This window comes from Oncorhynchus gorbuscha, linkage group LG03 (genome assembly GCF_021184085.1).
Source record: "Oncorhynchus gorbuscha isolate QuinsamMale2020 ecotype Even-year linkage group LG03, OgorEven_v1.0, whole genome shotgun sequence".
NCBI classification, from domain to species: domain Eukaryota; kingdom Metazoa; phylum Chordata; class Actinopteri; order Salmoniformes; family Salmonidae; genus Oncorhynchus; species Oncorhynchus gorbuscha.
Window position 1 is genome coordinate 47,474,127 of NC_060175.1, and position 25,824 is coordinate 47,499,950.

Consider the following 25,824-nt stretch of genomic DNA (forward strand, 5'->3'; position numbering starts at 1 on the left):
ATGCTCCAGAACTTTGGATACTACTAAGTGTTTTTTTAAACTCCCACTTTGGGCTGGATGTGTCAATGTGTAGTTCATACAAGCATAATCTATGAGTAGAACGACTGTCTTACCTCAATTAGCCACAAAATCCCTAGTTTGAAAGCAACACCTTTTCTGGAAGCTGTGCTGCGCCATTTCCCATGACATTTTCCCCCACGTGGGCCAACACCCTAGCAATTCGAGTTCAACCAAAGACCTTCAGCGCCTCGCCATATGAGTGACAGCTAGCAAGATGCACATGATGCACCCACAGCACAGCGAGAGAGAGACAGCAATGATGTGTTGCACACACTGTATGTGACATATTACGCAATTTTCGGGGACCACTACTGGCAAAAAAATATACAAAGAATCCGAGCTGTGTGTGTTTGTGCTTTGTGTGCTAGGCAGACTGAACATGTGACGAAGACAAAGCAAGCGTGAATGAGCACTGAACTAGCACTTTCCGTATTTGCTCTGTGGTTTGTGTTCCGGCCTGTCAGTTTGGTACTGACCACAGTGATTACCCTGTCACTAACAATCTACCTCAAACAGCCACTGACTCACATTTAACCCAGAGAGACTCCCTCTCTCCCATTCACTGCAGCTTTCTGAGGAAGATGGAGCACAGCCCCCCTCCTAAATACACTGTATGAAACACAAAGACACATGGACATACAATATACATACACACCCAGACCAGTATGATATACTCATGACACATGAAATACTGTCTCACAAATACTCCGATACACCCATATGCACAGACACTTGCCCCCCCCAGATATGTCAAAAACAAACTTTTCTCTACTTTTCTCCATAATGGTTAACCACTTCCCCAGCTTGAAGGAGTAATACTCAGTCCCCTGGAGCTGGCACATCCAAGCCCCTGTAGATGCCCAGTGCCCTGCCTTATCCCCTGCCCAGCCTCTCCTCCCCCATGTGGACAGTCTTTAGGCACTCAGAAACACCGACTACAGTGTCAGATCAATGCCCTAATCAGGCAGAGCGGAGCTTACATGGTCCAACCTGGAGCTGACACGAGTCAGCACCGCCGCCCAGCATCGTGCCCAGCACCGTGCACAGCCAGGCTCCGGTGAGGCTGCAGTAGCCTGGGGGAATGAAAAGCAACGGACCTGCCACTCCAGCCAGGCCTAGAGAGCACCGAGACAGCCCAGTCCATCTGTGGCACACAGTACAGGACAGCATGACTCTTACACTCAGCAGCTCTGACACCCAGCAGGCTACCTCCTACTGTACCCCACCGCTACACACTCAGGACCAGGACTAACAAATGCTGCCCATTACATTACATTACATTTAAGTCATTTAGCAGACGCGCACCAGCACAAGAGAAAGACACAGTGGCTTGTTTATGTGCACTACCTCTGTTTCTCAGGCAGAGAACGAGGGACCCAGAGACAGCTTAGCCCTGCTTGTTAACCAGTGTGCTGAAACATGCAGTGGCACGAGGGCACAGAAGAGGTGAGGTCAGGGATGCAGTGAGTGGCAGGGTAATTGGCATTCAGGAGTGTTCAGGGCTGGGTGACACTGAAGTGCCCTTCCTGTTCCCCTGCTCTTCTCCACACTGAAGAGGCTCACTCACCCCTTAATTAACACATGAATATTCCATTTAGTCTCCAGTGCAACTGATGAAGAGGATTAGCTGCTACATTGCAGTGTGTGTGTGTGTGTGCGTGCGTGTGTGTGTGTGTGTGTGTGTGCGTGTGCGTGTGTGTGTGTGTGTGTGTGTGTGTGTGTGTGTGTGTGTGAGCGTGCGGGTGTGTGCATGCATACATGTGTCCTAATGCCTGAGAGTGTACTTATGTGTGTGACCTTGAGCGTAGGTGGGTGAACACCCAGGTGTGTCCCAGTTTTAGGGGAATGATCAGAGGGAGAGAGGCAGGTGGGACAGGGCTGCTGGAGTTGCTGCTCTACCTAGATTAATGAGGTTGACTCCCATCCGTTCAGCTGTGGGGGAGACCAGGGGACAGTGAAACAGGCCCCTGCATTAACTGCAGATGATTTCTACTGTCAACCCTTTACTGTATAACATGCATACTTGAATGAGTAAAGTACATGCATACAGAACCTGGATGCAATTGTGATTGTTTATGTTCCTCAATTATTCAGACACAAATCAGATATTAAACAACTAAACCTGGTAGCCACACCAGTCTTTTGTTTCCAATATAGGTCAAATCCGTCTGGTTTCCACAAGATGGTCAGGATGGAGCTAGTGCCATGTGGAACTATTGGGGAATCTGCGAATATAAACGTTATGAGACTGACTCGTGTTGCCAGAGCTCAAAGGCTTAGACTCAGCACTTGTGCTTTTATGTATGTGGTAAAAGCACCCAGACTAATAATATCATAATGATACAGTATGTTATAAATTTGTGTCTTTGGAGCATTAGGAGTAGGACGGGCGGACGTGTTTCCCTCTGAATGTCAGGCCACAGAGGAGTGTTAGGAGTGTGAGTCTGAGAGGCTGACTGTAAGAGGGTGAGCACAGCTTCTTATAAAATACTCTGCTGGCAGCTTACTGATGCATTATGGGATGAACAGAGTTGACCCACCGTGACCTCCCTCATTAGTGATCTAAGAAGGGGGGGCACAACACCTGCGGGAGTGCGACACAAGGAGGGTAGAGGATAAACCAGGTGAAATCCATTCCCATGACCCCCTTAAGGAGGGCCAGCACATGTTGGTATTTTATAGCCATTAGCAGTGCTGTTCGCAGGGTCAGGGTCGATTCCATTTCAACTCCTGTCAACTGAATTGGACATGAAAAGTCTCTACACATGAATAATTCAATTCAGTTCCTGAATAGACTGGAATAGGAATCAACCCCAACCCTATCTGACTATTTTGCTCATCACGTTTAAGGTTTAGTCTAGGGAGAGAGGGAATCCTGAGTTTGTTATTAAGGGTAGAAGGTGACTGACTGGTGTACAGGAGTGGTGACCTATAGGAATGGGAACAACACCCAGGGTCAGACTATATTTAATATAATGACTTAGTTTGACATGGTACCCCTGCCATGAGATGTAAGGTGACACAGTAGACACCATCAACATACCGTAACCCTGTGGATGTGCAGTAACAGGCTGACATGAACACCTATCCAAAAAGATGTCAATACCCCTTCCTCCCCACTGTTCCCCCTGCGCCCCCTGACAGACAGTGTGACCTTGTTGTGCTACTGACCTCCCTGTCCAAGCCGGCGGCAACCGTGAAGATGTCTCCCGTCTCGCTGTTGATGGTGAACATATTGGGGATTGGCATGTGGGGGGTCTGGGATAGGATCCGGTACCGCACCATCCCATTGGCTGTGGTGTCGTCATCTGAGTCGTTGGCGGTCACCTGCATCACTAACGTGCCTGCCAACAGGGAGGAGGCAGAGCCAGCAACAGTTACAGAAACACAATGTGAATCACACAGCACAGGAAACACCTCCTCCTGGCAAAGAAAAAGCCATGAACAGTCATACAAACACCAAGAGTTGTAACATATGTGCCCCATCATCATACACAAACACATATTTAACATACAGTACACAGTATACACACTTCTAAACGTATTTCAAACCCATTCCCTGCATCTATGTCTTCAGCTAAGGGAAAATTCAAGGGGAAAATAAGCAGACAAAAAAACTCTGTGAAAAAGCCCCCATTCATCCCATCCCTGTATATACCAGGCTGGCAGGCTGGCAGGCAGGCAGGCAGGGTAAAGTTCCTCCCTACAGAGTCCATTTAGTAATGAGCAGCATGGGCTCTTCTGCCATTTCCACCATCCATTATTTCAGCCTTCAGCAGAACGGCTGCTGCCCTTAATGCTCTGATGCTCTCTCCCTATTTGTCTTGGAATCATGGGTAAAAAACACAGCCATTTAAGGCTGGCGGTGGGGGTGGTGTGTGCCTGTGTACGTGTGTATAGAGGTGGGGGGGATGGGGGTGAAAGGCCTGTGCCCCCATCTCCCCTAGCAGAATTATTGATTTGTAAGAGCTTGTCAGCCAGGCTCACAAATGTGACCAGGCAATTAGGAGCACTCTGTCCAGGAAAAGGGAGAGATCTCCTCGTTCCTCTCCCCAGCTCAGGGAAAATGTCACTCTCCATCAGGCAGCCATTTAAAGGCTGCTACTGCTACTGCTGCAGCAGGAAATCTAGGGTCTTGTCAGCTTAGGGGGAGAGAGGCAGGAGAACACACATGCTAGGGTTGTTGTACTGTATAAGGAGGCAGAAACAAAGAGAAAGAGACAGGGGGAGAGAGCAAGAGGAGAAGAAAGAATCATATATAGAGAGATATAGGGATTGATAGACAGAGACAGAGAGGAGTGTAGGTAGAGAGCGAGTGAGAGAAACAGAGACAGAGAGAGAGAGAGAGAGAGAGAGAGAGAGAGAGAGAGCGAGAGAGAGAGAGAGAGAGAGAGATGGGAGGAAAAACAGGGAGGAGTGAGAGACATTAGAGCTGATCTAGGGTCAGTTTTGCTGTATATCAGAAGTAGGGGCACGGATAGTATTAGATAGGATTAGCTAGTGCAGAAACATGTTGAATTTCAGACAGACAGGAGAAGAGACACACAGTGGGTACTCGCAGCTACAGGTGTCTGTTCTGCTGGCTCTCATAATTGGGCAGAGATAGCACCATAATTCCCGTGACAGCCAGAATCAACAGAATAATTGTAGCTGAGAATTCTATTTCAAACTTCATTAAGTTTCAAAGCAGGAGTTGTCACTTTGCCCATGGAGAGAAAACAACGGGGAGAGAGAGAGAGCCATGGAAGGGAGCGAGGAGAAAAACAATGACCCTTATTACAGAGGAGAGCATCAACATTTGATCAAATGTTCAGTCCGATGGGGGAGGAGTAATGTAGAGAATCGTATGTCAACTCTGCCACCTTTAATTTCAATAAGAGGGATTTCTTAATAAGCTTAAAGACTGCTCTTTGTCTAAAAGTGTGGGCATGCCTGAAAGAGTTAACCTCTGAGCCTGTTTAATTCTTTTTTTCATTTGAAAATGAATTCTAAATCCTAATTGCTTTTCCACCAAAACCACTGGAGCTGAAAATTTCACTGGTGGCAGGCAAGGCAGGCATGTTGGCCATTTGGTTACATGGGAAAGAGAGCGGAAAGTTGAGATCCCTGATGGGCTCCATCCACTGACTAAACATGACTGAGCTGGGGGTCAACACCTCCCAGCTAACACATGTGGTTCCTTGGAAGTTGTGGGAACGTACGTTTTAGATTTTCCATTGGTTCTGGGAACGAAGCCATACGCTTCCTGACCAGTAAAACTGAATGTTTTTTTAAACGTTCTGAGAATGGAAGTGAAAATCTCACGGCGTCAGTGTGATTCAAACCGACGATCTTCTGATCTCTAGTCAGTAAATTAGTCCACTGCGTCACCAGAATTGAGCTAGCATGACATATTTGTTTTACTCATTCAAAGCTGTTCAGACACTGAGAACGAAATAACAATCTTACAAAAAATATTTGAACGTCTAATGATTTCTTGTGGATTTTATGGAATATTTTCTTAATGTTTCCAAGTTGTGGAAAGGTTGTATGCAGAATAACCATCGGACAAACACGCTCTCAACGAGCTCTAAGAAACATATGGTTCTCAGAACGTTATGTGTTAGCTGGGCTGCCTTCCAATTACAGATGAATTACAGATTATAGTAGCGGTGTGAGGGTAAAATCACTGGGGAAACCAAGCAAGGAAAACAATATATATATTACAACCTGTGTTGTGATAATTGCATTTTTCGCTCTATAACCCGTTAGTTCATTTGCCTTGACACCGTGATACTGTATATAAGCTTAAGGCCGAGACAATAAGAAGGCACAGTGGCAGGATAAATTCAACCACACCTTTGTTTCATCATAAAAGAGAGCAAGAGAGCAACATCTGTCCGGTCAGGTCCACAAAACATTTAGCCTGTAACAAACAGTTATACGACCTACAGCATGGTCAAGTACATTTTTGGACTACTAAACGACTATTGATTTGGAGTCATCGGGAGTTGCACAGAAAACAGGCTATTCCAGCACTATTTCAACGTCAACATTATCTAATCACATATGCTTAGTCAAAAACATTTATTAAACCTTTAATTAACTAGGCAAGTCAGTTAATTAACATACTCTTATTTACAATGACGGCCTACCCCGAATCCAGACGACGCTGGGCAAATTGTGCGCCGCCCTATGGGACTCCCAAACACGACCAGATGTGATCAAGCCTGGATTCGAACCAGGGACTCACTGAGATGCAGTGCCTTAGACCGCTGCGCCACTTGTGAGCCCTAATACAGGGACAACTAAAAGATACCAGAAACAATTTAGTCCAATCAACATAAGGTAAATATGATGTATCTGTCCATGGTACTGATTTCTCTCTGTGTGTGTGTATGTGGGGGTGGGGTGTGGGGGGAGTTATGGTTGGATCAGAATTTCCGTTATAATCATTGGCCAGCATGGAGATTTAAGTAAAACCACAAGTCCAAATCCCTATCTCCATCCATGGCTACTTTAGGAAAGGGACAATTTTAGCTAGCTAGCTAACCACCGGAGAACAACGACACAATGAGATGCAACATTTCTGTCAATGATGTTTGGCTTCTAATGTGGTATGACTGGTTTGAAGGCAAATCCGCACTGGCTTCCCTTGACACTTTTTTTGGGGGGTGCCAGGACCATTCACAGCTGTGTTCTGTTTAGCTCAACGCTGATTGACTATTATTATTATTTATTTTTTCATCAAGGGAAGCCAAATGCTCCCTGGCTTCCCTTTCATTCAATACCACGGGCGGCAACAATGTCATACTCTTTTTGACCAGACAGCATCAGATAGATGGGCTACACATACAGAGGGCGGGGTGTTGTTCACTTGGTTTGCTTTCTCCGGTGAGATACATTCAGCCTCATACGAATTGAATGACATTTATGATACACAGAGAGATGAAAGATCAATTATTTTGTATGTTTTTTTTCTTGGTCATTTTTTGGGGGAAGCCTGGCAGCCATACACACCAGTGGAGGATGTGGAGGCAAAGGGGCAGAACAAGAGAGAGATGGACACAAGTATTATTCATATTTGTATTGTCTCATTCACTTCCCTTTTTTGACCTGCACTTTTTGCACTCAGAGCATAAGAATTTCACGGTCCTTGTGATTACATCTGCGACGCTGTGCATGTGATTAATAAACTCATCTAATCTAAAGCACAGATGCAGAAAGATAGCATGGCAAGGCATTTCCGGCGATGAAAAGGGAAGGGAGAGAGAAGACAAGGCTGGAAAGGGCACTAAAAGGGGTAGCAAGAGGGAGAGAGATAGGGGTTGGAAGAGGAAAGGACAAGAAAAGGAGGGTAAGAGGAGGATTAAAAACAGGCATTGAGAGAGGGACAGGTAAAGTAGAGTACAATATTAATATGGGGAGGCAGTAGTGGGTGAGAGACTGTGTGGAAGGGCAGGAGGAGAAGTATGAGGCCAAGGAGGAGAGGTGAGAAGGAGAGGGATGTGGCAGTCACTCTGTGTGTGTGTCTAGGGACAGAGTGATAAAGGGGACACAAATCACTGCGGTCACACAAAGTTGGCTCTAATGGCACTACTGGCCCTCCCCGGGCTTTTAACAGACCACACTGCAGCTCCACCCACCACCATACACAACCCTGCCATGCCCGGGAGGGACCAGTGAAAACCAGCCGCCAGAAAATTACCTCACACCTCAATGCATGGGCAGTCAGAACAATTTACTGCAATGTCTCTTCACATGTCTTCACAACTTCCCATGCTGAAGGAATTATTAGAGAAGAACAGACTTGAGGGAGAAGAAATCTATTTTATACACTACTTGGACAAAAGTATGTGGACACGTCTCATTCCAAAATCATGGGCATTAATATAGAGTTGGTCCCCCTTTGATGCTATAAACAGCCTCCACTCTTCTGGGAAGGCTTTCCAGTAGATGCTGGAATATTGCTGCAGGGACTTGCTTCAATTCAGCCACCAGAGCGTTAGTGAGGTCTGGCACTGATGTTGGGCGATTAGGCCTGGCTCGCCGTCGGCGTCCCAATTCATCCCAAAGGTGTTTGATGAGGTCAGGGCTCTGTGCAGGCCAGTCAAGTTCTTCCACACCGATCTCGATAAACCATTACTGTATGGACCTCGCTTTGTGCACAGGATAATTGTCATGCTGAAACAGGAAAGGGCCTTCCCCAAACTGTTGCCACAAAATTGTTTAGAATGTCATTGTATGCTGAAACATTAAGATTTTCCTTCACTGGAACGAAGGGGCCTAGTCTGAACCATGAAAAACAGCCCCATACCATTATTCATCCTCCACCAAACTGGCATCGGCCAAACCCAGATTCATCTGTCAGACCGCGTCATAACTGATTCAGAGTCCAATTGGCAGCGAACTTTACACCACTCCAGCCAATGCTTGGCATTGCGCATGGTGATCTTCCTAGGCTTGTGTGCGGCTGCTCGGCCATGGAAACACATTTAATGAAGCTCCCAACGAACAGTTCTTGTGCTGACGTTGCTTCCATTGTTACGCGCTACATGCTTCAGCACTCTGCGGTCCTGTTCTGTGAGCTTGTGCGGCCTAGCACTTTGAGGCTGAGACGTTGTTTCGCCTAGATGTTTCCACTTCACCAGAACAGCACTTACAGTTGCCCGGGTGTGCTCTAACTGGTCAAAAATTGGACAAATTTACTTGTTGGAAAGGTGGCATCCTATGACGGTGCCACGTTGAAAGTCACTGAGCTCTTCAGTACAGCCCATTATACTGCCAATGTTTGTCTATGGACATTGCATGGCTGTTTGTTTGATTTTATACACCCAGAAATGGGTGTGGCTGAAATAGCGGAATCCACTCATTTGAAAGGGTGTCCATATACTTTTGTAAAGTATTCAGACCCGTTGACTTTTCTCACATTTTGTTACGTTACAGCCTTATTCTCCCCCCCCCCTTTTTGTTGAATTTTACCCCTTTTCTCCCCAATTTTGTGGTAGTTACTATCTTTTCTCATCGCTACAACTCCCTTACGGGCTCGGGAGAGACGAAGGTTGAAAGCAATGCGTCCTCCGAAACACAACCCAACCAAGCCGCACTGCTTCTTAACACAGCGTGCATCCAACCCGGAAGCCAGCCGCACCAATGTGTCAGCGGAAACAACGTGCACCTGGCGACCTGTTTAGCGCACCACACGAGTCGCTGGTGCGCGATGAGACAAGGATATCCCTACCGGCCAAACCCTATTCTAAAATAGATTAAATAGTTCCCCCCCCCCTCATGAATCTACACAAAATACCCCATTATGACAATGCAAAGACAGATTTTTTAATATTTTTTAGAAATGTTTAAAAATAAATAAAATACTGAAATAGCACATTTACATAAGTATTCAGAGCCTTCACTAAGTCATTTGTTGATGCCCCTTTAGCAGCGATGACAGCCTCGAATCTTCTTGGGTATGGCGCTACAAGCTTGGCACACCTGTATTTGGGGAGTTTCTCCCATTGTTCTCTACAGATCCTCTCAAGCTCTGTCAGGTTGGATGGGGAGAGTCGCTGCAGGTCCGGGCTCTGGCTGGCCTACTCAAGGACATTCAGAGACTTGTCCCAAAGCCACTCCTGTGTTGTCTTGGCTGTGTCCTTAGGGTTGTTGTCCTGTTGGAAGGTGAACCTTCGCCCCAGTCGGAGGTCCACTCTCGAGCAGGTTTTCATCAAGGATCTCTCTGTACTTTGCCCCGTTCATCTTTCACTCGATCCTGACTAGTCTCCCAGTCCCTGCCGCTGAAAAACATCCCCACAGCATGATGCTGCCACTACCATGCTTCACCGTAGGGATACTGCCAGGTTTCCTCCAGACGTGACGCTTGGCATCCAGGCCAAGGAGTTCAATCTTGGTTTCATCAGACCAGAGAATCTTGTTTCTCATGGTATGAGAGTCCTTCCTTTGGCAAACTCCAAGCGGGCTGTCATGTGCCTTTTACTGAGGAGTGGCTTCCGTCTGGCCACTCAACCATAAAGGCCTGATTGGTAGAGTGCTGCAGAGATGGCTGTCCTTCTGTAAAGTTCTCCCATCTCCACAGAGGAACTCTGGAGCACTGTCAGAGTGACCATCCCCCAATTGTTCAGTTTGGCCAGGCAGCCAGCTCTAGGAAGAGTCTTGGTGGTTCCAAACTTCTTCCATTTAAGAATGATGGAGGCCACTGTATTCTTGGGGACCTTTAATGCTGCAGACATTTTGGTACCCTTCCCCAGATCTGTGCATCGACACAATCCTGTCTCGGAGCTCTACGAACAATTCCTTCGACATCATGGATTGGTTTTTGCTCTGACATGCACTGTCAACTGTGGGACCTTATATAGACAGGAGTGTGTCTTACCAAAATCATGTCCAATCATTTGAATTTACCACAGTTGGACTCCAATCAAGTTGTAGAAACATCTCAAGGATGATCAATGGAAACAGGATAAACCTGAGCTCAATGTCAAGTCTCATAGCAAAGGGTCTGAATACTTATAAATACGGTATTTCTGTTTTTGTTTTTTAATAACTTTGCAAACATTTCTAAAAACTGTTTTCACTTTGTCATTATGGGGTATTGTGTGTATTTTAGAATATGGCTGTAAGGTAACAAAGTGTGGAAAAGGGAAGGGGTCTGAATACTTTCTGTATCTCTGGCTTGCAAACTTGATGAAGTCCCTAAGGAACCACTACATGTTTACGATATTCATACCCGGGTGTGTGTTTGTGAATGTAAGGCAGCAGAGTTTGTAACCAACCAAAGCACTTACTTCTGCCTGAAGGTCCTCCATCTCTGGGTGGCCTTTCCTGCTATAAATGCCCTCCCCAGCTCTGAGACTCCATCTATTTGGTCTTAAATCCTCTGTAAAGTATCACCCAGGAAAAAGTATTCTCCTGCACACAGCGCAGAACGAGCAGTCAGTCACAAATTCTGGGTCCATTACACTGATTGAAACATCCCTGCGTTCCTCCATCCCTCCATCTCTCCTCACCTGTGTACAGACGTTGGGGTCTAATAAGCACCCCAGGCCAGGAGGTGGTGGGAACTCTTAAATCTTTCTCCGACTGTTAGGAAACTCTTCAGGACAGAACCCCCCCCCCCGAGATGACAAATTGAGTGTATGAGAAAGCACTCCGCTGGATTTGTCTTTTGCTCTCATTTCAGAGTGTCTCTCTAAAAGGGCCATGAAAAGGAACTACTTCCCATCGGTCCGCCACAGAGGGAGGAAGCGGGATAGAGTATAGAACTACGCTCTGAGGAAGGAGGACCTCGTTGTACAATAAAATAGAGAAATCCTTTTACATCCCAGGCTCGATCACGTGAGTGTTTTCTCTGTGATCTCTTGTGCACGAGGAGAGAGTGGTGGTGGTGTGTGTTTGGGGGTTCTTCTTCATCTCCTTTTAAATAAAATACATGGGGTTCACCAATTTGTCAACGAACCTTATCAGTTTACAATAACCATCCAATGTCCAGCAAGCTCCCAGAATACCCTAATGATGACACGTGGATGGACACCACACTGGTCAGACCACATTTGTTCCCTGTCTGAATCACGATAACAATTGGATTAGTTAATTCTGTAATTGCATCAGGACTTGCATGTAAGACCGATCCAATGCAATGACATGCTTGTCTCTGTGTCTCCCGATGGAAGAACGCGGGTGGAGGCGGATGGCGAGCGTGACATTTCAAACCCACGTTCACTGATGGATTGATTTGATACACAATGTCGCATCTGGCGACAGCGATAAGGGCAACTCCCCGCAGGTCTGTCTCTTTGAATGCTTTTACATAGCAGCCAGAGTAGATGGGGGATAAGCCGTAATACTTCAGAGACACATTGATATCAGAGTCTTCTAGATACACTAGAGATGAACACGTCACACATCTCCCTTTGCTCTGAGCAGCTAGAAGAACATTCTGTCTGATGGAACCAAAAGAGTTACGGGGAGGGGAGGCCCATTCTCATTACCAGTCGAAAGAAAGCAGCTTAAAGTTGAAGTGATACGTTGGATAAACATGGCGCTGAACTTCTTTGTGTCTTAAAATGGCCCAGAAAAATAAAACCGTCCCACAGAACATACACCAGTGATGAAAAATGGCCCCACTCTCATTTCCTTAAATAGTCAATTAGGCAACCATATCTAAGTGGCACACTCTCTCATTTAAAATTCATGATTGCATACAATAGAGGGGAATAGATAGACAGAAAAAGGGAGAGGGAAAAGCTCTATGGTCTATGTAAAAGTACTTGTCAGTGTGTTAACTCCATCATACAATAGTGGGACATTGTGTTCACATTCCACTAGCGAGCTATGTGAGACAATTTCAGAATAATTAGCTAATAAGCTGTGCGACCTACGTTTTCTTCTCCAACACAATTGACAGTGTTGTAACCCCAACACACACTTTGTCCTCATATGCTAAAAATAACAGGTTTTTACAAGAGAGTACCAGTCAGTCAAATATGTTTGGTTCTTCTCGTTAATTAGCAGAGTTTGTTCTAAAATAGACAACAGATCCACGCTCCACTGAGGAGAGACCATTGTTGCAATGTGTGTGTGTGTGTGTGTGTGTGTGGTGTGCTCTTTTCCCTCTCTCTGTCTCTCGCCTGCGTTGTTTCGGAAATCTCCTGAGATTAAACTGTGCAGCAGAACATTGTCTGAACACAAAGTAAACAAACATCGATGTCTGACTGGTAAACCAAGTGTTCTTCCAACCATGATACGTTGCTCCCTCTGCCTTCAAAATGACCATGCTTCTGTTCACTAAGGTGTTCTCAGATACACTTGAAGAAGCAACACGCTGTATTCCGTCATAGTGAATGTACCTGGTTTAGAGCCTTCAGCCACAGAGCCGTTGTAGACCTGGTTCTGGAACTCTGGCCGGTTGTCATTCATGTCGATGACGTAGATGTACAGGTCTATGGGGCTTTCCACCTTGTTCCCGTTCATGTCCACAGCATGGGCCCGCAGCTGCAAACAACACAACGAAACCACACGAGCATTGTGTAAGTCCTGTCAACGCCACAGTAGCTTTGACGATACATAACGCAGCACTGATCGGCATGAAACATCACATAAGGCAAATTGACACAAACATGACAGCGGACAAACGCATACAGGCTGGAATCCCTCCTGTAACTGCAAGTATTTCTGCCATTGCAGATCTCTTTCACAAGTATGTTCACTGTAATTGCACACTAGAGAGTCCATGAAAATCCACTATCTCTGACCATTGAATTCCTGCCATGCAACCTTGATTTTGATTGCTGGTTGTGAGAGGTTTGTTAATTGGAAGCTCCACAACTGAAGCAGTAATTCCAGTTTTTTTATTTGTCGTGACAGAGAGAGCCTGCTGGAGTGCCTGTGCTGATAATTGCCAATAAGAGAAAGAGAATATAAGGTGTTGTGTCCAAACACAGATACAGCCTGAGGTGTGTGCTGCTCAGCAGACACAGCAAGAGCCCCAGAGAACACCCAGAGACTCTATTCTATTCAACACAACTCATGTGGTGTCTGGCTTTTGTTCTCCTAAGGAAAATGACTGTCCTGGTTGGTTTGTGCAACACCACCACTGATTGGCCACAATGTCTTTTACTGAGATAAGCAGATAAGCCAATCCACAAAAATTCCCTGTGAATCACAGTGTTAGAAAAGGAGAGCGAGAGAGATGGAAGGAGCATGCCTCGTGTAATACCAGTAATGAGTCAGAAACACAGAGAGAATCACAAAGAAACAGTTGGGGACCCTAAGAGGAAAGAGTGACAATCAATACATGCACTGCTATGACTTCTTCTCCAACCCAGCTGTAACAACCCCATGTCTGAATATACTCATGTCGACTAAAGATGTCTCACAGCTCCAGACAACATTATGTTGGAGAGAAGCTTTGAAAGGCAAAGAACAGCATCATTGTCTCTCCCAATAGCTCTGTAAAAACATAAAACCATACAAACCTGGACAGAGACCGAGAGCCTGGAGTCTGAGGTTGTCGTTCTCATACACCTTCACAGACATGTGGGCAGTGGACCCTTTAATAACACTAAGTACAACGTTGACTAATGGAATCTCTGTAATATTCACAGAAAGAGGCCATGTTCATTCGAGGACTGAATGGTACAGAGGAGCCTCAAGCTACAGCATCGATACCTGCCTTCCTGACAAAATGACTCATCTTGCTTTTGAGTCGCATCCGTATAGTGTGGACACACACACACACACACACACACACACACACACACACACACACACACACACACACACACACACACACACACACACACACACACACACACACACACACACACACACACACACACACACACACACACACACACACACACACACACACACACACACACACACACACACACACACAGGCTGACTTCTGCTCTTAGACACACATGCCCACACACACACTCACACTGTATAAACGCATTCAAACCCTGTTGCTTCAGCCACTTAATATTCCCCCAGACGATGAGTTTCCATAGGCCAGAGCACAACAAACAAACAGAGAGAAACACAAACAAACAAACAAGCCCAATCTGTTTTCTCAGCTGTGGGCTCTGCATGGTGAGTGGGGAAAGGGGGGTGTGTGTGTGTGTGTGTGGGGGGGGGGGCTGACAGAGCCAATGGAAATTTGATCTGAGAGCCTGGAGGAGTGTGTGAAGAGTGTGTGAGCAGTGTGTGTGGACTGCTAATGTGTGGTTTTGGTCCTGTCATTAGCATGCTGGAGGGCAGGCCTGAAAAACACAACCACGGGGAGAAAACTCTACCAGAACCACCACAGCAACCACTGATGGGGTCTGTCCAGACACACACACAAACCCGCATGTAGAAACATGTCACATACGCACACACAGCTACCGGGTTGTAAAGCTACTGGTAATTTACCAAAGTTATCAGAATCTTTGGTAATTTAGGTAACCAAAGGCAATCTATGATAACTCTGGTAATTTATACTTGAACAATAAATAAAATAAAAAACATATATAGTATTAATTTTGGATATACGAGTCTACATTGACCATTAGTTTCTAGTGGATAGACCAAATGGTTCAAGAGAAACTAGCCTAACTAATGAAAAAAGCATCTAATCAACCATGGCTTTATTTTTTAAATAACACAAAACATTTTCACAACTGCCAACAGTTTGTCTTGAAAAACATTTACAACAAAGACAAATTGACGTAGTCAAATAAATAAGTGTGTAAAGACTTATGAAGGATATTTCATGCGGTAACCCTCATATTAAACACTAATGGTTTTCACTAAGTTGCTGATTTATATTTAGGATCCAGTTTCACAGCTTTATCAGTATATACACTACAGTTCAAAAGTTTGGGGTCACTTAGAAATGTCCTTGTTTTTGAAAGCAAAACACATTTTCTGTCCGTTAAAATAACATTAAATTGATCAGAAATACAGTGTAGACATTGTTAATGTTGTAAATGACTATTGTAGCTGGAAATGGCAGATTTGATATGGAATATCTACGTAGGCGTACAGAGGCCCATTATCAGCAACCATCACTCCTGTGTTCCAATGGCACGTTTTGTTAGCTAATCCAAGTTTATCATTTTAAAAGGCTAATTGATCATTAGAAAACCCTTTTGCAGTTATGTTAGCACAGCTGAAAAATGTTGTCCTGTTTAAAGAAGCAATAAAACTGGCCTTCTTTAGACTAGTTGAGTATCTGGAGCGTCAGCATTTGTGGGTATATATATACATATATCTTATTTGATTTCTTTATATAGTCTCCATGTGTTAATTCTTAGGGCTGCAATCCCATTAACGGGATGATATGACAACAGCCAGTGAAAGTGCAGGGCCACAAATTCAAAACAACAGAAATCTCATAATTAAAATTCCTCAAACATACATGTATCTCATACCGTTTTAAAGGTAATCTTGTTGTTAATCCCATCACAGTGTCCAATTTCAAATAGGCTTTACAGCGAAAGCACCACAAACGATTATGTTAGGTGACCACCAACTCACAGGAAAACCCAGCCATTTTTCCAGCCAAAGAGAGAAGTCACAAAAAGCACAAATAGAGATAACATTAATCACTAACCTTAGATGATCTTCATCAGATGACACTTATAAGACTTCATGTTACACAATACATGTATGTTTTGTTTGATAAAGTTAATATTTATATTTAAAAAATCAGAGTTTACATTGGCGTGTTACGTTCACTAGTTCCAAAAACATCCAGTGCTTTTGCATAGCCACATCAATTCAACAGAAATACTTATCATAAATGTAGATGAAAATACAAGTTATACACATGGAATTATAGATATACCTCTCCTAAATGCAACCGCGGTGTCAGATTTCAAAATAACTTTACGGAAAAAGTAAATCATGCAATAATAAAATAAATACAATTATCCGCCATGTTGGAGTCAACAGAAATCAGAAATCACATTATAAATATTCCCTTACCTTTGATGATCTTCATCAGAATGCACTGCCAGGAATCCTAGTTCCACAATAAATGCTTGATTTGTTCGATAATGTCCATTATTTATGTCCCAGAAGTGTAACGTCGTTCTTCGCTTGTCGAAAGAGAGTCGGACCGAAATGCAGTGTGGTGGTTACTCATAACTTTAATGGAAAAAGTGACACATGAAATAACTATACAAAATACAAAACGGAACGTGAAACCTAATTACAGCCTATCTGGTGAAACTACACAGAGACAGGAACATTCACCCACGAAATACAAAGCGAAACCCAGGCTACCCAAATACAGTTCCCTATCAGAGACAACAAGAATCACCTGACTCTGATTGAGAACCGCCTCAGGCAGCCAAGCCTATACAACACCCCTACTCAACCACAATCCCAATAATTACAAAACCCCAATACGAAATACAACAACATAAACCCATGTCACACCCTGGCCTGACCAAATAATATAACGAAAACACAAAATATAATGACCAAGGCGTGACAAGAAGCTACTTTTGTTAGCGTGTTTAGTACAGAAATCCAAACTCTTGTGCAGGTCCATCAGAACGTCAGATGAAAACTTCAAAAAGTTATATTACAGATCGAAGAAATTTGTCAAACTAAGTATAGCATCAATCTTTAGGATGTTGTTATCATAAATCTTCAATAAAGTTCCAACTGGAGAATTCCTTTGTCTGTAGAGAAGCCATGGAACGCAGGTTGCTATCATGTGAATTGCGCATGACCAGCCCTTGGCTCTCTGCCAGACACCTGGCTCATTCAGCTCCCATTCAGCTTCACAACACAGTAGAAGCCTCATTCAAGTTTCTAAAGACTGTTGACATCTAGTTGAAGACCTAGGAAGTTCAAGTTCATCCATATCCCACTGTGAATTCAATAGGGGCTGCGTTGAAAATCGACCAACCTCAGATTTCTCACTTCCTGTTTGGATTTCTTCTCAGGTTTTTGCCTGCCATATGAGTTCTGTTATACTCACAGACATCATTCAAACAGTTTTAGAAGCTTCAGCGTGTTTTCTATCCAATACTAATAATATGCATATATTAGCAACTGGGACTGAGGAGCAGGCCGTTTACTCTGGTCACCTTTCATCCAAGCTACTCAATACTGCCCCTGCAGCCATAAGTATTTTTAAGGCCACACACATGGCCAGATAAAACTAGACACCTTTTATAATCTGAAGTACCCCAAAAGGCCACCATATTTTTTTTACTTCTAAGTTACCAACATTCTGGTAGTTTACTGGTAAACTTTGAAAGTTTCCAGCAATATATCCTTCATCACGCACACACACACACGCACGCACAGACATCTCCAGGCTGGCTCCCAGCTGCTCTCTCCCTACAGCTGTCTGTGGAGAAAAACTCAACTTCACCCACACGCTAACCTCAGAGTTCATCTTCATCTCGTGGAAGTCTGTCAAAAACACCAGTCATGTCTTTCTTGTTGAAGAACAGACCAGTAAATATGAAGTTATCTTCGTCAACCATGAGCAGTAAAACCCAAGAGCAGAGAAGGTTCTCAACAGGTAACTCATCAAGTGAGAGTCTAGTGCTAATTGACTTAACACTGACTGTGAGTGAAGATGCTCTCACTTTCTTAACTAGTAGGTGACTAAAACAAGGAACTTCTCATGCTCTAATACCGGGCTCCGACACAAGGCTCCGACACCAGGCTCTACCACCAATATCTAACACCAGGATCTAACATCAGGCTCCACTCAGTTTCTAACACCAGTTTCTAACACCAGGCGCTAACACCAGGCGCTAACACCAGCTAACACCAGGCTCCTCTCAGGCCCTAATACCAGGCTCTAACACCAAGCTCCTCTCAGACTTTAACATGCAGGCTCCTTTCAGGCTCTAACACCAGGCTCCTCTCAGGATGTAACACCAGGCTCTAACACCAGGCTCCTCTCAGGATGTAACACCAGGCTCTAACATTAGGCTCCTCTCAGGCTTTAACATCAGGCTCCTCTCAGGCTCTAACACATTTACATTTACATTTAAGTCATTTAGCAGACGCTCTTATCCAGAGCGACTTACAAATTGGTGCATTCACCTTATGACATCCAGTGGAACAGCCACTTTACAATAGTGCATCTAAATCTTTTAAGGGGTGGGGGGGGTGAGAAGGATTACTTTATCCTATCCTAGGTATTCCTTAAAGAGGTGGGGTTTCAGGTGTCTCCGGAAGGTGGTGATTGACTCCGCTGTCCTGGCGTCGTGAGGGAGTTTGTTCCACCATTGGGGGGCCAGAGCAGCGAACAGTTTTGACTGGGCTGAGCGGGAACTGTACTTCCTCAGTGGTAGGGAGGCGAGCAGGCCAGAGGTGGATGAACGCAGAGCCCTTGTTTGGGTGTAGGGCCTGATCAGAGCCTGGAGGTACTGAGGTGCCGTTCCCCTCACAGCTCCGTAGGCAAGCACCATGGTCTTGTAGCGGATGCGAGCTTCAACTGGAAGCCAGTGGAGAGAGCGGAGGAGCGGGGTGACGTGAGAGAACTTGGGAAGGTTGAACACCAGACGGGCTGCGGCGTTCTGGATGAGTTGTAGGGGTTTAATGGCACAGGCAGGGAGCCCAGCCAACAGCGAGTTGCAGTAATCCAGACGGGAGATGACAAGTGCCTGGATTAGGACCTGCGCCGCTTCCTGTGTGAGGCAGGGTCGTACTCTGCGGATGTTGTAGAGCATGAACCTACAGGAACGGGCCACCGCCTTGATGTTAGTTGAGAACGACAGGGTGTTGTCCAGGATCACGCCAAGGTTCTTAGCGCTCTGGGAGGAGGACACAATGGAGTTGTCAACCGTGATGGCGAGATCATGGAACGGGCAGTCCTTCCCCGGGAGGAAGAGCAGCTCCGTCTTGCCGAGGTTCAGCTTGAGGTGGTGATCCGTCATCCACACTGATATGTCTGCCAGACATGCAGAGATGCGATTCGCCACCTGGTTCTAACGCCAGGTTCTAACACCAGGTTCCTCTCAGGCTTTAACACCAGGCTCCTCTCAGGATCTAACACCAGGCTCTAACACCAGGCTCTAACATTAGGCTCCTCTCAAGTTCTAACACCAGGCTCTAACACCAGGGTCCTCTCACGCTTTAACACCAGGCTCTAACATTAGGCTCCTCTCAGGCTCCAACACCAGGCTCTAACACCAGGCTCCTCAGGTTCTAACACCAGGCTCCTCTCAGGTTCTAACACCAGACTCTAACACCAGGCTCTAACACCAGGCTCTAACACCAGGCTCCTCAGGTTCTAACACCAGGCTCTAACATTAGGCTCCTCTCAGGCTCCAACACCAGGTTCTAACACCAGGCTCCTCAGGTTCTAACACCAGGCTCCTCTCAGGTTCTAACACCAGACTCTAACACTGGGCTCTAACACCAGGCTCCTCTCATGCTCTAACACCAGGTTCTAACACCAGGCTACTCCCATGCTTTAACACCTGGCTCCTCTCAAGTTTTAACAACAGGTTCTAACACCAGGCTCCTCTCAGGATGTAACACCATAATTCTCTTAGGTTCTAACACCAGGATCTAACACCAGGCTCCTCTCAGGCACTAACACCATGCTCCTCTCAGGCACTAACACCAGGCTCCTCTCAGGCTCTAACACCTGACTCCTCTCAGGTTTTAACAACAGGCTCTAACACCAGGCTCCTCTCAGGATGTAACACCAGAATTATTAGGTTCTAACACCAGGATCTAACACCAAGCTCCTCTCAGGCACTAACGCCAGGCTCCTCTCAAGTGGTAACACCAGGTATCTAACACCAGGCTCTAACACCAGGCTCTAACACCAGGCTCTAACACCAGGCTCCTCTCAAGCTCAGGGTTGTTTATAGTTGTTTACAGTTGCCAGTCTAGTCCACTAGAACTTAACAAGAACCCAAGGACCTGTATGACTTATTGATCCCTCCCATGCCAAGAGGTGTAGCAGCAGGTGTACTAACATCCACCAGCCTCATAAAGAGACCAGACACCACGGGGCCAGCCTGGCCAGGTTAGACCCCCACCTCCAACAGACGATAGGCTCTGGAATAGTGATTGATACTGTAGGAGTAATGACAGACAGGACCTCATCTGGAACTAAGTGGACCAACAGGAACCCTGAGAGATGAGTGAGTCAGGCCAAGGGGAGATGAGAGAGCTGCAAAAAGCAGGGAGGGCCTTGGACTTACTGACTGACAGGATCTTAGAGTTGGCTGCTAATCTGTTATGGAGAACTGCGTGTTTTAAGTGTTTGTAATAAAGCTAAATCTGTCTTTAGGATTAACAAAATAAAATTATGAGCTGGTTTACTAAGGTAACACATACTTGATATTGTGTTATATACAGTGCCTTGCGAAAGTATTCGGCCCCCTTGAACTTTGCGACCTTTTGCCACATTTCAGGCTTCAAACATAAAGATATAAAACTGTATTTTTTTGTGAAGAATCAACAACAAGTGGGACACAATCATGAAGTGGAACGACATTTATTGGATATTTCAAACTAATTTTAACAAATCAAAAACAGAATGCAAAATTATTCAGCCCCTTTACTTTCAGTGCAGCAAACTCTCTCCAGAAGTTCAGTGAGGATCTCTGAATGATCCAATGTTGACCTAAATGACTAATGATGATAAATACAATCTACCTGTGTGTAATCAAGTCTCCGTATAAATGCACCTGCACTGTGATAGTCTCAGAGGTCCGTTAAAAGCGCAGAGAGCATCAAGAAGAACAAGGAACACACCAGGCAGGTCCGAGATACTGTTGTGAAGAAGTTTAAAGGCGGATTTGGATACAAAAAGATTTCCCAAGCTTTAAACATCCCAGGGAGCACTGTGCAAGCGATAATATTGAAATGGAAGGAGTATCAGACCACTGCAAATCTACCAAGACCTGGCCGTCCCTCTAATCTTTCAGCTCATACAAGGAGAAGACTGATCAGAGATGCAGCCAAGAGGCCCATGATCACTCTGGATGAACTGCAGAGATCTACAGCTGAGGTGGGAGACTCTATCCATAGGACAACAATCAGTCGTATATTGCACAAATCTGTCCTTTATGGAAGAGTGGCAAGAAGAAAGCCATTTCTTAAAGATATCCATAAAAAGTGTTGTTTAAAGTTTGCCACAAGCCACCTGAGAGACACACCAAACATGTGGAAGAAGGTGCTCTGGTCAGATGAAACCAAAATTGAACTTTTTGGCAACAATGCAAAACGTTATGTTTGGCGTAAAAGCAACACAGCTCATCACCCTGAACACACCATCCCCACTGTCAAACATGGTGGTGGCAGCATCATGGTTTGGGCCTGCTTTTCTTCAGCAGGGACAGGGAAGATGGTTAAAATTGATGGGAAGATGGATGGAGCCAAATACAGGACCATTCTGGAAGAAAACCTGATGGAGTCTGCAAAAGACCTGAGACTGGGACGGAGATTTGTCTTCCAACAAGACAATGATCCAAAACATAAAGCAAAATCTACAATGGAATGGTTCAAAAATAAACATATCCAGGTGTTAGAATGGCCAAGTCAAAGTCCAGACCTGAATCCAATCGAGAATCTGTGGAATGAACTGAAAACTGCTGTTCACAAATGCTCTCCATCCAACCTCACTGGGCTCGAGCTGTTTTGCAAGGAGGAATGGGAAAAAATGTCAGTCTCTCGATGTGAAAAACTGATAGAGACATACCCCAAGCGACTTACAGCTGTAATCGCAGCAAAAGGTGGCGCTACAAAGTATTAACTTAAGGGGGCTGAATAATTTTGCACGCCCAATTTTTCAGTTTTTGATCCAATAAATGTCGTTCCACTTCATGATTGTGTCTCACTTGTTGTTGATTCTTCACAAAAAAATACAGTTTTATATCTTTATGTTTGAAGCCTGAAATGTGGCAAAGGGTCGCAAAGTTCAAGGGGGCCGAATACTTTCGTAAGGCACTGTAGGGTGGCAGGTAGCCTAGTGGTTAGAGTGTTGGGCCAGTAACCGAAAGGTTGCTAGATGTAATCACTGAGTTGAACAAGGCAGCTAACCCACTGTTCCCCGGTAGGCTGTCATTGTAAATAAAATGTTGTTCTTAACTGACTTGCCTAGTAAAATAAATAAATAAGCCCATATGGACTGGGAACCAACAAAAATGTAAATCAAATCATGTAATATAATCGTGTTTACAGTAGGGCTATCAGAACGTGAAGTGTTTTTTGATGTGGTAGTGGACATTGTCATGAGATGTTGTGAGCATGTCTGAAGTGTGCAGTAAGAGTTCACGGGGTACATGTTCCAGTCTGATGGGGGTAAACAGGCAACTGTAGACAATGTGTGTGATCCCCAAACAGAACACCCAGAACACCGCCTGTTCATTAGCAGTGGAAGACGAACACACTCCGTTTCCAAGCCGTCTCTCTCTCTCTGCTGAAAAACCTCAATCTAGTCTAATTGACAGCTTGAGTGGCTGCAGAAATCTGTGCTCTGTCAAGGCAATCTTTCTTTCATTTCGCACAGAAAGGAAAGTCGGGGCCAAAACCAGACCGTGTTGGTAAAGGGCAGTACTCGGAATCTGAGACAGCAGTACTCGTGATTCCCAGTCTTTTGCTGAGAATACACACTACACGACTTCTAAAACAGCTCACATTTCGCGGTTTCCTTGCCGGCACGCAAACTGTGCGCTGCTTCATTAGTGTTTACATTATTATGTGTCGAAACATCAAAAAAGAGACAGAGGCGCAGAATATGGACTTAATATGAAATAATAATGATAACATGAAATTATCTTTTTGGTTTCTGTCATGGTAGGAGTCCTGGTAGGATGCGGATGTAATATTGGTGGTGTTTGTTTTGCATGGCCCGGTGCCCCAGGTGTGTGGCGATTTCAATTAAGGACCAATGGAATGGTCGAAAATATTCAAAGAGGAACTCGCCAATTGACAAGGCAGCTGCGTTCTCTCCACAGCACCACCAATATGTCTTCCATCACCTCGGTCCACACGGTGCGTGTTGTTGTCGCTTTCCTCTTCGCCATCATTGTTTTGGTCTAACGTGCTGAACCCTCATTGGCTATTGGCAGCAGTCCTTGCCCAATCGCGTGGTAGCACTGCTCACAATACAAGATGCATGACCAAAATATCAAAATATTGGACATGTCAGATATCCGACAGGAGTCTGGAGAACGGAACAGCCATCATCGGTGCGTCCTTGACCCGCTCAAACTACACGAGTCCCGACGTACTGATCCTAGCCCAAGTTCATAGAACATTTGTTGGAACATTTGTTTTGCAGTGGCAAAAACGTGGCGAATTCGTGGCAAAATTGTGTAATGTTTGCCTGCCATTACTCTGTCACTGTGAATTACGGCTGCCACCCTGCACAGACAGACGGACAGACAGATGTGTGGAGGGACAGTAACAAGCAATGTAACTCACATGGTAGGAGGCCCTCTCCTCTCTGTCCAGGGGTCTGGTGACAAACATCTTGCCGTGCACAGGGTCAATGTTGTACACGTCAATGGGAGGCTGGTCCGCCCCTGCTCCAGTGATGCTGTAGCGGATCCCCTTCTCCAGGTCCTGGTCCGAGCGGATCTGGCAGAGGGAGATATAAACACTATGCATTAAACGTTGTATGAGACAAGCACGGCTCAGAAAGGGTACAGGGCGATATTTGTGGTCCTTTGTAGCTCAGTCGGTAGAGCCTTTTACTTGTAATGCCAGGGTAGTGGGATCGATTCCCGGGACAACCCATACGTAGAATGTTTGCACACGACTGTAAGTCACATTGGATAAAAGCATCTGCAGCACGACATAGAATATCACCCTGTGTTGTTTTGACTTATGCGACAGTTTAGATTGAATGAGAGCCTCAAGGTTCCAAGGTTGGTCATGAAGATTCAAGTGAGTCACAATCTAAAACTGTCAAGAGCACTTGACGGGGAATATGATGAAATGTATGATACTAAAGAAGATGTACGGTGAGGCATGCATCTGCTCTGATCAGCCTAACACTTCGTTACAAAGAAGCCCTTTGAGGACTGAACTCAAAGGAAGAGTTGGTAAATGTGCAAGTTAGAGCTAACGTGCAAAAGAGAAATCTGTCTGCTTGTGATAATTGGTTCTGAGAGGTGTAGCGCAGGTGAGATGGCATATTGAAGATTAGATTTCATCTACTTTTAAGTGGTGGAAAGTTTAGACAATTTTCTCTCAATTTGCATATGTTTTTTTTAGGGCAAACTGTTTGTGTTTTTACATTTAGAGATTATTATTTTTTTGTCTCTGAGGGGATTGAACCATCTCCACGGTAACAAGTCGGGAGGAGTAATCACATATTCAAATTGTAAAAATAAATCCTCTCTCTCTCTCCTATGCAATTTTCCTGGTCTGCGGGGCTGGAAATCATGCGTGAAAATGAAATTACTTCATCCGACGACCGGCAACTGGCTTTTGCATAAAACATTTCTCTGTTTGAACATGATACCCTTCTCTTAATTTCCTACACATCCGTCTTAAATTCACTCACTACCTGCCACAGCAATCTCTTTTCCATGAGCTTCCATTGTCGTCTTTCCCCTTTGCAATCAATTCCAATAGGAGACATAATGGCAAATATACAGGTAACTGCCAAAATACAGGAAACACCAACATAAAGTGTCTTAATAGGGCGTTGGGCCACCATGAACCAGAACATCTTCAATGCTCCTTGGCATAGATTCTACAAGTGTCTGGAACTCTATTGGAGGGATGTGACACCATTCTTCCAATAGGAATTCCAACATTTGGCATAGGGTTTACATTGTTTTCATTCTCATCCAGCATTTTTATACATGATGGGATGTTAATTGCTTAGTAACTCAGGAACCACACCTGTGTGGAAGCATCTGCTTTCAGTATACCTTGCATCCCACATTTACTCAAGTGGTTCCATTATTTTGTCAGCTACCTGTACATGTGTTGTGTGTAACACTTCATCTTTCTGAGATCGTGTGTGGGCAGTAGGGCATTTTATTGCAGCCGTTATCTATCAAAGCACTCAGGCAACTCTGATCAGTGTGACTGACTGACTGGAAGCGCTGTTCTGTGATGATTACTCTCCCCATCTAATCAGACTTATTCCTCTCCACCCACAGACCCACATCTCTTGTCACACTGACTGGATGTGGCTAGGCAGCACTGGAATTTCAATCTCAAATGCGTTTCAGAGAGAGGATATGTAGAATAACAGATTGCTCACACATACTGCTTCCTTGTAATAATATCACCTCTATTAAGAGTTGAGCAATGTGCAGAGGCTGTATA

The 25,824-nt window shown here is 44.9% G+C and overlaps 1 protein-coding gene across 3 annotated transcripts in view; it reads right to left on the reverse strand.

The window, feature by feature from the left end:
* The window catches only part of LOC124031458 (cadherin-4-like), a 258,408-nt gene that overhangs the window by 33,757 nt on the left and 198,827 nt on the right, over window positions 1-25,824 (reverse strand). For all 3 annotated transcript variants that reach the window (XM_046342698.1, XM_046342697.1, XM_046342696.1), the window contains 3 exons: window positions 23,962-24,117; window positions 12,900-13,044; window positions 3,232-3,404 (listed from right to left, as the gene is read on the reverse strand). In XM_046342698.1, coding sequence (XP_046198654.1) covers window positions 3,232-3,404; window positions 12,900-13,044; window positions 23,962-24,117 — 474 coding nt within the window. The remainder of the gene's footprint in view (window positions 1-3,231; window positions 3,405-12,899; window positions 13,045-23,961; window positions 24,118-25,824) is intronic.